General features: G+C 39.6%; 1 protein-coding gene across 1 annotated transcript; it reads right to left on the bottom strand.

Moving 5' to 3' along the window:
- Positions 1-11,760: 11,760 nt before the first annotated feature.
- On the bottom strand, positions 11,761-12,728 carry LOC138893524 (uncharacterized). The gene is made up of 3 exons (XM_070178137.1): positions 12,295-12,728; positions 11,981-12,166; positions 11,761-11,929 (listed from the first exon to the last, which is right to left on the bottom strand). The coding sequence occupies exons 1-3, from the start codon at positions 12,726-12,728 to the stop codon at positions 11,761-11,763; spliced, it is 789 nt and encodes a 262-aa protein (XP_070034238.1).
- Between the last annotated feature and the right edge of the window lie 327 nt (positions 12,729-13,055).

Below are 13,055 nucleotides of genomic sequence, written 5' to 3'. Positions count from 1 at the left end.
ATGCTTTGTGTCCTAAACTACCGGGACTTTAGCATTAATAGTAGCTACGCACGGACTCTCGTCACCTCGTGCGTACGTAGCCCCCACAATTAGCAACAATTATTACTTTAATTACCTATTGGGTAATTTTTCCCTCACAAGATTAGACAAGAGACTTATCTCGTCTTGCTCCAATTTAATCCCCTAGTAGGCCTTTTCCTCGATTATCTAACTTTGATTGGCTCGAATCTAACAAAAAATAATTCGATACAATCACTAAAAATTATAGAAATTAATTCCATAAGAAAATACTATATTTTTCAATAAAAATCTGAAATTTACTCAAAATATAGCCCGTGGGGCCTACGTCTTGGAATCCGACGAAAGTTATGAAATATGAACGCCCACTCAACCATGAGTCTACCCATAGCAAAATTACTAAATTTCGATAATAATTCGGCCCTCAAATCCTCAAATTTATCCAAGAGGGTTTTCAAACTTTTCCAACTTAATTCACCAATTAAATGATAAAAACAGTGATGGATTTGGGTAATTTAACCAATATTGAGTTAAGAACACTTATCCCGTTGTTTTCTCTGAAAATCTCCCAAAAACCATCCAAATCCTAGCTCCAAATCGTTAAAAATGGAAAATGGGACGAAGTCCCATTTTCAGAACTTAAACTCTCTGCCAGTGATTTCTTCTACGCGATCGCGAACTTCTTCACGCCATCGCGTAGCACAAATTTTTCTGCTTAGAAAATAACCTTAAGCGATCGCAAACAATGCCACGCGATCGCGATGCACCAGGTTCCAATTCTATGCGATCGCATCCCTCCTCACGCGATCGCATAGAGCAAACGCATGGTCCACTTCCTCTCCAGTATCCCTTACGCGATCACAAACAATGCCACGCGATTGCGATGCACAGACTGGCCCCACCTACGCGATCGTGGACTTGCCCACGCGATCGCATAGAGCAAATTTCCAGCTGCCCAAATTACCTTACGCGATCGCGTACCCATCTTCGTGATCGCGAATAAAGTCTTAAACACCAGGAAACAGCAACTACCAGCAGTGCCAAAGTGAAGGAAAAACAATTCGAATACCATCCGAAACATGCCCGAGCCCCTCGGGACCTCAATCAAATATACCAACAAGTCCTAAAACATCATACGGACTTAGTCGAGCCTTCAAATCATATCCAACAACGATAAAACCACGAATCATACTCCAATTCAAGCTTAATAAAACTCAAAATTTCCAACTTCTACATTCGATATCGAAACCTATCAAATCAAGTCCGATTGACCTCAAATTTTTGCACACAAGTAATAAATGACATAACGGAGCTTAATAATTTTCGGAACTGGATTCCGACTCCGATATCAAAAAGTCAACTCCCCGGTCAAATTTTCAAACTTAAATTCCTATTTTAGCCATTTCAAGTCTAATTTAACTATGGACTTCCAAATAAAATTCCGAACACGCTCCTAAATCCAAAATTACCATACAGAACTGTTGGAATCGTCAAAATTTTATTTCGGGGTCGTTTTCTCAAAATATTGATCGAAGTCAAACTTGACCTTTTAAAGCCAACTTAAGGAACCAAGTGTTTCGATTTCAACCCAAACACTTCCAAATCCGGAACCAACCATCCCCGCAAGTCATAAATCATTAAAAATACATATAAAAAATTTTATTTTAGGGAACAGGGTTCTAAAAGTCAAAATGACCGGTTGAATCATTACAATTTAACAACGAAAAGTGCAAAAATATGACACTTTGTCCTTAATATTTACATAGTATTCATGAAGTTAAGGATACCATGCCCTTAATATTTACACAATACCCATGTCTAGCACAAGGGTATTTTTGTCCGAGCGGATAAAAATTTATTTAGCACCGGCTAAAGAGTAAATATATTTTAAACAATGGCTAAAGAGTAAAGACATCTCTAATTAGTGGCTAATTGTGCTCTTACCCCCTTAAATTATCAATATCAAGTCCAATATTTTTTTTTATCTCATCTACAATAACTTCAAAAAGACCTTTTCCACTTGTTTCATCAACTTTTAAAAACTCTATAAAAACATATTCAGTAATTCTTACTGGAGTTACAGTGATGTCGACACTCTGTAATATAAAAGATATTTATTCTTGATGACTTGCATCTGGAGTGCAATCAAGTATGATTGAGAAGTACTTTGTTTCTATAGTTTTGTGATACCAAATTATAGGTCTGAAATTTGTGTATCATTTTGTCAATAATTTTATTCTTAATTTCACTAGCTAATAAATTTATCAATTCATTTTATATATTATGTCCAAGGTAATGATTATGGATCTTATCATGCTTAATTCGGCAAACATGTTCATGCATGATTGAATCAAATTCTGCAATCATTTCAATTAGACTCAAAAACTTTTCATTACTTTCTTGATAGATCTTTTCATTTTTCCCCCATGCCAAATTATTTTTTCCAAGAGTTTTTATCACAACAATAATTCTTGATAATACATTTTTTCAGCGCTCTCTATCTCTATTGATTTGTTTTTGTACATCTTTATCAATTGTTTTACTTTTGTGCAATCTCATTTCTAAATCAATCCATGCACCCATATTAATAATATGCTCTTTTGATGTTTCATGAGTTTTGATCTTATCACTTATATTTCTCTAATCATTACTACCATCACTAGCTAATTTACTGCCACAAAAGCTAGAAGTCATATTAAAAAACTTACAACAAAAATAAAATACCTTATTCGAATCTTTAGAGTACACTAACCATCTTCTTTCATGTCTTTCTCCATTAGCCAAATTTTGAATATAATTTGTGGTAAAAAAATATCTAAAGAATTAATCCTTTGGAAAATCTATGTTAGTAATTTTAATTGGCCCCTTTTCTATTAATAAATTTCTCAACTTTGTATCTATACTAGTCCATTGACTTGAATCATATATGTTCCTAGGAGTATAATTATCCAATTTATTTAGAACCTCTGGTTTTTCTTGAGGATATATGTTAGGTTTCTCGCCAACTTCTCCTCCTTCCTATTCTTCTTAAATTTTATTATTGTCTATCTCAATTATATTAATGATTTGTTCATCTATCATAAAATCTTCCACATTTTCTGATTTAGAGTGTTTACTATTTGCTACAAATTTATCAAGTGCTCCTTTTTGGGATTGTATTAGAGTTTCAATCCTTTTCCTTTTTTGACGTTTTGAATATCTGGATTCATATTTTCTAGTTGACATATTAAAATTCTAATAAATAACTAAAAAGACAATATATATACTGTCACAACCCGAAATTCCCACCTTCAGGATCGTGATGGAGCCTAACATTTCACTTGCTAGGCAAGCCAACGTTAAAATAATCATAACTATTTTTAAGAAAATTTAATTAAATAGAAATCAATTACTGAAATAAAATGCGGAAGACCATAAATACCGAATTATCAAAATACATCCCCGAATCTGGTGTCACAAGTGTATGAGCTACTAGAATAATACAAATAAAGGTCTGAATAAAATTCAAGTTGTTTGAAAGATAATACACATCTGAGATAAGATAGAAGGGGGCTTCAGAACTGCGAACGATGTGCAGTTATATCTCAAGTCTCCTCTGAGTAGTTGAATCCGAGCACGTCAATGGTATGCTACTGGGACCAATTCCAAAATCTGCACAAGTAGTGCAGAGTGTTGTATGAGTACAACCGACCCCATGTACTACGTAAGTACCGAGCTTAACCTCAACGAAGTAGTGACGAGGCTATGACAAGACACGTACGTAAACAACCTGTACAAGTATATACAAATATGAAGCGACAATAAAACAATAAATAACACTTTATAAATTTGAGAGGGAACATGCGAAGGGGGTTGATATAATAATTTCAGCAGGAGAATTATTACTTAGCAGCCAAATAATTCCTCAACAATAAAATGAGGAATTGATAATATAAAAATGGCACGGCACCACCCTTCGTGCCTTTACTCTCATTCCTCCCATAAATTGATAAATAAGTGATAATAATTGGTACGGCATCACCCTTCGTGCTTTAACTCTCTTTTGGCACGATATCACCCTTTCTGCTTTTAAACTTTCTGAAAATGACACGGCATCACCCTTCGTGCTTTTACACTCACAAATGGCACAGCAACACCCTTCGTGATATACTCCTTACCATGCCAATGATATTATAAATAATAAAAATGGCACGGCATCACCCTTCGTGCTTTTTATTTTTGGGGCCCACGTCTCGAATCTCGGAAAAACTTACGAAATCCGAACACCCATTCCGAGATGAGTCCAACCATACAAAAATTACTAAATTCCGATGTCAAATGGACCTTCAAATCTAAATTTTTTGTTTTTGGAAAGTTTTACAAAAATTTCAATTTCTTCCATCTAAATCAGAAATAAATGATGAATATAGACTTGGATTTATGAAATATAATCACTTTTGATTATAGAACACTTACCCAATTCAAAGTCATAAAAAATCCCTTTGGAATCGCCAAAATTCGAGACTCAAAACTCAAAAATGAGTAAAATTGGCTAAAACCTGTTTTTATGTATTCTGCCCAGCTGTTTGTATCTGCGGACCAAATTCCGCATATGCGGACTCGCTTCTGCGAGGTGGAGTCCGCTTCTGCGCAAGACTGCCCCTTCCCCCTTTCCCTCTTCTGTGACGCGTGGGCCGTATCTGCGGTCGCGCTTCTGCGACAGCCCATCTGCTTCTGCGGACTGTCCGCTTCTGCGAGGCATGGCTCACTTCTGCGGCCAAGACTTCGCAGAAGCAAAGGCACCAGAAGTAACAACTTCTAGATTTTGCTTAAGTCTAATTTTTGTTCCGATTTCGATTCGAATCACACTCGGGTACTTGGGACCCCGTTCGAATATACTAACAAGTCCCATAATATAATACGAACTTACTCGGGGTCTCATATCATGTCAAACAGCGCTGAAATTATAATTTACACCTCGATTCGAATTTTGAGTTTTAAACTTTTCAATTTATAAAACTTGTGCCTAAACATGTTGAATGAATCCGTAATGACTTCAAATTTGGCACACAAGTCATAAATGACATAACAGAGCTATTCCAATTTCTAGAATCGGATTCCGACCCCGATATCATAAAGTCAAATCCATGGTCAAACTATGAAAATTTTTAGCCTTTAAATTACTAGTTTTCGTTAAATGATCATAACTTGAGCCAGGGACCTCCAAATTAAATTTTGGGGTATACGCCCAAGTCCCAAATCACAATACGGACCTACCGGAACTGTCAAAATACTGATCCAGGTCCATTTGCTAAAAATGTTGACCAAAGTCAACTCAGTTGAGTTTTAAGGCTCTATTTCACATTTTAATCCATTTTTCACATAAATACCTTTCGAAAAATTTTACGGACTGCGCATGCAAGTCGTGGAATGATAAATAGTGCTTTTCGAGGTCTTATAACACAGAATGAATTATTAAATTTAAAGATGACCTTTTGGGTCATCCATTCTCCACCTCTAAAACAAACTTTCGTCCTCGAACGAAATTAGAAAAGTACCTGAACTGGTGAAAAGGTGTGGGTATTTACTTCGCATGTACGACTTGGACTCCCTGGTAGATGCTTCTACCGGCTGATCTCTCCATTGCACCCTAACTGAAGGATAACTCTTAGACCTTAACTGTCGGGCCTGTCGGGCTAGAATAACTACCGACTCATCTTCGTAAGTCAAATCCTTGTCTAAATGTACTGAGATAAAATCTAACACATGGGACGTATCACCATGATATTTTCGGAGCATAGACACATGGAACACTAGATGAATCGCTGATAAACTAGGTGGTAATACAAGCTTGTAGGCTACTTCGCCCACCCTTTCAAGAATTACGAAGGGTCCTATATACCTAGGGCTCAACTTGCACTTTTTCCCAAACCTCATTACACCTTTCATAGATGAAACCCGGATGTCACGACCAAAAATTCGTACTTTCGGACCGTGATGGCGCCTAACATTTCACTTACTAGGCAAGCCAATGTTAGAATAATATTAGTCATTTTTAAATTTATAAATAACAAAGAACAATTGCGGAAGTAAGGTCTGAAATATAGTGAATATTCCATACTAATAACGGTGTCTAAATACCATCCCAGAATTGGTGTCACAAGTGCACGAGCTTCTAAAATAATACAAATAAAAGTCTGAATAAAATAAAGCTGTCTGAAAATAAATACACAGCTAAAGTAAAGTAGACAGGGACTTCAAAACTGCGGATGCCGTGCAGTTATACCTCAAGTCACCTCTGGTAGCTGAAATCCGAGCAAGTCTATGGTACACCGCTGGGACCAACTCCGAAATCTGCACAAGAAGTGCAGAGTGTAGTATCAGTACAACCGATCACATGTACTAGTAAGTGCCGAGCCTAACCTCGACGAAGTAGTGACGAGGCTAAGGCGGGTCACTTACATTAACCTGTACGCAATATTAGTAACAACAACAAATAATAGAAATAAATCAAGCAACTCATTTAATATAATTGAAGCCAACTCAGCAGCCATAACCAATTATCATTTCCATCAATTCTGTTGCAGCGTGCAACCCGCTCTCACAATATATTCATATTCAATTCTGTTGCGGCGTACAACTCGCTCCTCCAATATATTCATTTTAATCAAGTTTGTTGCGGCGTGCAACCCGATCCTCCAATATATTCATTTTAATCAAGTCTGTTGCGACGTGCAACCCGATCCTCCAATATATTCATTTACCAATTCTCATAGAAGAAATTATCCGATAAATGCAACAATTAATATAAAATTACAAGACAACAAGCACACAATAATTATGATTTAATTATGAAACAAACAATGACAAATAACAATTTATTATGGACATCAGGGAGAAAATAGGCAGTTTAATGTTTAATATGCTAAATGTCAAGTAGCAATTAATGCACACAATTCAAATAAGCATGTATCAATTATTACAGGAATTCAAGAATTAATATTTGACAAGGAATTATGAGTGAAACAATTAATATAATAATTCATTCATGATTTAAAATGATTTATAATTTTCAAATAATTATGCAAACAATTAATTCGACGACGTATAGACACTCGTCACCTTGCCTATACGTCGTTCACATGCAATTCACATAACAAATAATTTAAGGGTTCTATTCCCTCAAGTCAAGGTTAACCATGACACTTACCTCGCTTTACAAATTCCAATCAATTACTCGACCACAAATTTTTCTTTTAAATTTGTCTCCAAAAGCTTCAAATTTATTCACAAACAATTCGATATACTTAATACGAATAATAGGAATTAATTCCATATGAATTTAATAATTTTTCGGATAAAATCCGAAATTTATTTAAATATTCGACAGTGGGACCCACGTCTCAAATCTTAAAACAACTTATGAAATCCGAACACCCGTTTTGATACGAGTTCAACCATACAAAATTTATCCAATTCCGATGTCAAATGGACCTTCAAATCTTAAATTTTCTTTTTTGGAAGATTTTATAAAAATCTGATTTTTCTTCCATAAATTCACGGATTCATGATGTAAATGAGTATGGAATCATGAAATATAATCAATATAGGATAAGGAACACTTATCCCACTATTTTCCCATAAAAATCGCCCAACCTGAGCTCAAAAATGGAAAAGGGTTGAAAATGGGACGAATCCCATTTTCCAGAACTTAAGTTCTGTTTCTGGATCTTTGACCCTTCGCGAACGCGGTCAGTGCCTCGCGCTCGCGAAGCACAAATTCCCGCTGACCAATTTTACTCTTCGCGAACGCGAATCTTGCCTGGCTTGGCCTTCGCGAACACGATATGCCCTTCGCGAATGCGAAGGCATTTTTCCTATCCAGCCCGTTTCCCTTCGCGAACGCGTGTCTTCTTTCGCGAACGCGAAGCTTCGCACCTCAAGCCTTCACGAAAGCGTTCACTCTATTGGGAACGCGAAGCACAAAATGTTCCAACTCCAATTTGCTCTTCGCGAACGCGAGGCTCCCCTCGCGAACGCGAAGAAGGAAACTAGAAGTAGGTTTCTGCAGTTTCCTCAAGTCCAATTTTGGAACCTTTTAATCTAGTTTTCACATAAAAAATTTTCGAAAAATTGTACAGACTGCGCACGCAAGTCGAGGAGTGATAAATAGTGCTTTTCGAGGTCTTAGAACACTAAATTACTTATTAAATTTAAAGATGACATTTTGGGTCATCACATTCTTCACCTCTAAAACAAACGTTCGTCCTCGAACGAAGTTAGAAAAAGTACCCGAGCTGGTGAATAAGTGTGGATATTTAGTCTGCATGTCTGACTCGGACTCCCACGTAGATGCCTCTGCCGGCTGACCTCTCCATTGCACTCGAACTGAAGGATAACTCTTAGACTTCAACGTCCGGACCTGCCGGGCTAGAATAGCCACCGGCTTCTCCTCGTAAGTCAAATCTTTATCCAATTGGACTGAGCTGAAATCTAACACATGGGACGGATCACCATGATATTTTCGGAGTATAGACATATGGAACACAGGATGAACCGCTAATAAACTAGGTGGTAATGCAAGCCTGTAGGCTACTTCACCCACCCTTTCAAGAATTTCAAAAGGTCCAATATACCTAGGGCTCAACTTGCCTTTCTTTTCGAACCTCATTACACCTTTCATAGGTGAAACACGGAGCAATATTCTTTCTCCAACCATGAATGCAATATCACGAACTTTACGGTCGGTATAACTCTTTTGCCTAGACTGAGCTGTACGAAGTCGATCCTAAATAACTTTGACCTTTTCCAAGGCATCCTGTACCAAATTGGTACCCAACAACCGGGTCTCTCCTTGTTTAAACCAACCAACTGGTGATCGGCATCGCCTTCCGTATAATGCCTTATATGGAACCATCTGAATTCTTGACTAGTAGCTATTATTATAAGCAAACTCCGCAAGTGGCAAGAATTGATCCCAAGAACCTCCAAAGTCTATAACACAAGTGCGAAGCATATCTTCCAATATCTGGATGGTGCGCTCTAACTATCCGTCTATCTGTGGATGAAATGTTGTACTCAAATCAACTCAACCCGCGTGCCTAATCCACGCTGTACAACCCTCCAGAAGTGTGAGGTAAACTGCATACCTCGATCTGAAATAATAGACACGGGCACACCGTGAAGGCGGATAATCTCACGAATGTAAATTTCAGCTAACCTTTCTGAAGAATAGGTAACTGCCACTGGAATGAAATGTGCTGACTTGGTCAACCTGTCCACAATGACCCAAACTGCGTCAAATTTTCTATGAGTCCGTGGGAGCCCAACAACAAAATCCATAGTGATATGCTCCCACTTCCACTCAGGAATTTCTAACTTCTGAAGCAAACCACCAGGTCTCTGATGCTCGTATTTAACTTGCTGACAATTCACACACTGAGCTACATATGCAACTATATCCTTCTTCATTCTCCTTCACCAATAATGTTGCCGTAAATCTTGAAACATTTTAGCGGTACCTGGATGAATAGAATACCTGGAACTATGTGCCTCTTCCAGGATTAATTCACGAAGCCCGTCAACATTAGGCACACAAATACGACCCTGCATTCGCAGAACTCCATCTTCTCCCACAACAACCTATTAGGCATCACTGTGCTGCACTGTGTCCTTAAGGACAAGTAAATGAGGATCATCATACTGCCTCTCTCTGATATGCTCAAATAAAGAAGACCGAGCGACTGTGCAAGCTAGAGACCGGCTGGGTTCTGAAACATCTAACCTCACGAACTGATTAGCCAAAGTCTGAACATCTGTAGCTAATGGCCTCTCACCAATCGGAATATACGCAAAACTGCCCATACTCACATCCTTTCTACTCAAAGCATCGACCACCACATTGGCCTTTCTGGGGTGCTACAAAATGGTAATATTATAGTCTTTCAATAACTCCAACCATATTCTCTGCCTCAAATTAAGATCTTTTTGTTTGAATAGATACTGTAGGCTACGATGATCAGTAAATACCTCACACGAGACACCGTAGAGGTAATGCCTACAAATCTTCAGCGCATGAACAATGGCTGCCAATTCTAAGTCATGAACATGATAATTCTTCTTGTGAACTTTCAACTGCCGCGACGCATATGCAATCACCCTACCATCTTGCATTAATACTGCACCAAGCCCAATATAAGATGCATCACAATCCGTATACGATCCTGAACCTGTGGGTAATACCAATACTGGCGCCATAGTCAAAGCAGTCTTGAGCTTCTGAAAGCTCAACCCACACTCGTCTGACCATCTGAATGGGACACCTTTCTGGGTCAGTCTGTTCAATGGGCTTGCTATAGATGAAAACCCTTCCACGAACCGGCGATAATAACTTACCAAACCCAGGAAACTCTGGATCTCTGTAACTGAAATAGGTCTAGGCCAATTCTGAACAGCCTCAATCTTCTTAGGATCCACCTTTATGCCTTCTGCCGATACAACATGCCCCCAAAAGGCAACTGAGTCTAACCAAAACTCAAATTTTGAAAATTTGGCATATAACTGATTATTTTTCAAAGTACGAAGCACACTCCGAAGATGTTGCTCATGCTCCTCCTGACAGCTGGAGTAAATCAAGATATCATCAATGACTACAACCACAAAAGAATCCAAATAGGGCTTGAACACCTGATTCATCAAATCCATAAATGCTGCTGGGGCATTTGTCAACCCAAATGACATCACTAGGAATTCGTAATGCCCAAACCGAGTCCGGAAAGCTGTCTTAGGGACATCAGATGCCCTAATATTCAACTGATGGTAACCAAACCTCAAATCAATCTTTGAAAATACATTGGCACCCTGAAGCTGATCAAATAAGTCATCAATTCTTGGCAGCGGATATTTGTTTTTGATAGTGGCCTTGTTCAACTGCCAATAATCTATACACATATGCATAGAACCATATTTCTTCCTTACAAATAATACTGGTGCACCCCAAGGTGAGACACTAGGTCTAATGAATCCTTGATCAAGCAAGTCTTGTAACTGTTCCTTCAATTCTTTCAACTCCGGGGGGGCTATACGGTATGGTGCAATAGAAATGGGCATAGTGCGCGGAGCCAAATATAAAAGTCAATATCTCTGTCGGGTGGCATCCCCGAAAAATTTGCAGGAAATACTCCTAGAAATTCACGAACAACTAGTACTGAGTCCATAGAAGGAACATCCGCACTGGGATCGCGAATATAAGCCAAGTAGGCTAGACACCCTTTCTCGACCATACACCGAGCTTTCATATAAGAAATAACCCTGCTGGCAGAATGACCAGGAGTTCCTTTCCATTCTAACCAAGGTAACCCCGGCATGGCTAGGGTCACTGTCTTGGCATGACAATCCAATATAGCATGATAAGGGGACATCCAATCCATACCCAAGATGATATCAAAATCAACCATATCAAGAAGTAGAAGATCCACACTAGTCTCAAGACTACCAATAGTAACCACACACAAACGTAGACATGATCTACTACAAAAGAGTCTCCCACCGGTGTAGATACAAACGCAAAAGCACACAGAGAATCACAAGGCACAACCAAATATGAAGCAAAATAGGAGGACACATAGGAATAAGTAGATCTTGGATAAAATAGAACTGAAGCATCTCTATGGAAACTGGAATAATACCTGTGATCACAACATCATATGACTCGGCCTCAGGCCTAGCTGGAAAAGCATAAAATCGGGGCTGAGCCCCACCACTCTAAACTGTGTCCCTGGGACGACTTCTAACTGGCTGGCCTCCACCTCTAACGGTCTGACCTCCACCTCTAATGGCCTGACCTCCGCCTCTAATGGCCCGACCTCCATATCTAGCTGCCTGACCCCTACCTCTAGTTGGCTGAGCATGCAGTGAAGCAACCGGTGCCGGTCTGGCATGAGAATATTACCGAGATCTGTTACTCCCCAATCTAGGGCTATACCTCCTGATGTGACCAATGTTCCCACACTCACAACACCCATCCTGATGCCGTGGCTGCTGATGCTGCAGCTGACCCAAATAGGCCGGATAACCGCTGTAGTAACTCTGGAGTGGCAGTGCACTGATAGGAGCTGAATATGCACCAAATGCTGGCTGCTCAGAGTAATGCATATAGGACCGTGACTCCCTGAAGCACCGAGAGATACATGAAGTGCTGAATGAAATGGTATAGGAGGATGACCCCTACCAAAATTACTCCTTCCTCCATGCGAGGCCCCAATAAAACCACCGAACTGACGAGGCCTCTTATCAGACCTCTGCCCTCTCTCCTGTGTAAGAACCATCTCGACCTTCCTCGTTACATTAGCAGCCGCCTGAAAAGAAATTTCACTTCCGGTCTCCTTGGCCATCTGAAGCCTGGTAGGGTGAGTGAGTCCCTCAATAAACCTCCTCACTCTCTCTCCCCCGGTAGATAGTAAAAGGAGATCATGACGGGCCAAATCCACAAAACAAGACTCATACTGAGTAACAGTCATATTGTCCTGCTGTAGACGCTCAAATTGCTTTCGGTAATCCTCCCTCAGTGTGATAGGAAGGAACTTCTCCAGAAATAGCTGAGAGAACTGCTCCCAGGTAAGTGCAGGCGATCCAACTGGTCTAGCCAATATATAATCCCTCCACCATCTCCTGGCGGAACCTGTCATCTGAAATACAGCAAAATCAACCCCATTGGTCTCAACTATACCCATGTTCCCCAGCACCTCATGGTAGCGTTCTAGATACTCATGTGGGTCCTCAGAAGGTGTACCACTAAAGTGGACTGGAAAGAGCTTGGTAAACTTATCTAGTCTCAATAAGGCCTCAAAAGACATGGCAGGCCTATCACCGGTTTGTGCCGCAACAACTGGCTGAACTACCCCAACTGGCGGGGTTGCTGGATCCTGATTCTGGGGATCCATCTACTCCGGAGCGGGAGTAGTGGGAGTTTGTGCTCCTCCCCCAGCTTGTGAGGCGGCTGGCACCACTGGAAATGTACCATTCTGGGCGACACCCTTCATAAGACTCACCAACTGGAC

The sequence above is a fragment of the Nicotiana tomentosiformis genome, chromosome 6 (genome assembly GCF_000390325.3).
Source record: "Nicotiana tomentosiformis chromosome 6, ASM39032v3, whole genome shotgun sequence".
NCBI classification, from domain to species: domain Eukaryota; kingdom Viridiplantae; phylum Streptophyta; class Magnoliopsida; order Solanales; family Solanaceae; genus Nicotiana; species Nicotiana tomentosiformis.
Note: the sequence above shows the minus strand (reverse complement) of the source record. Positions and strands in the feature narration are given on the sequence as shown.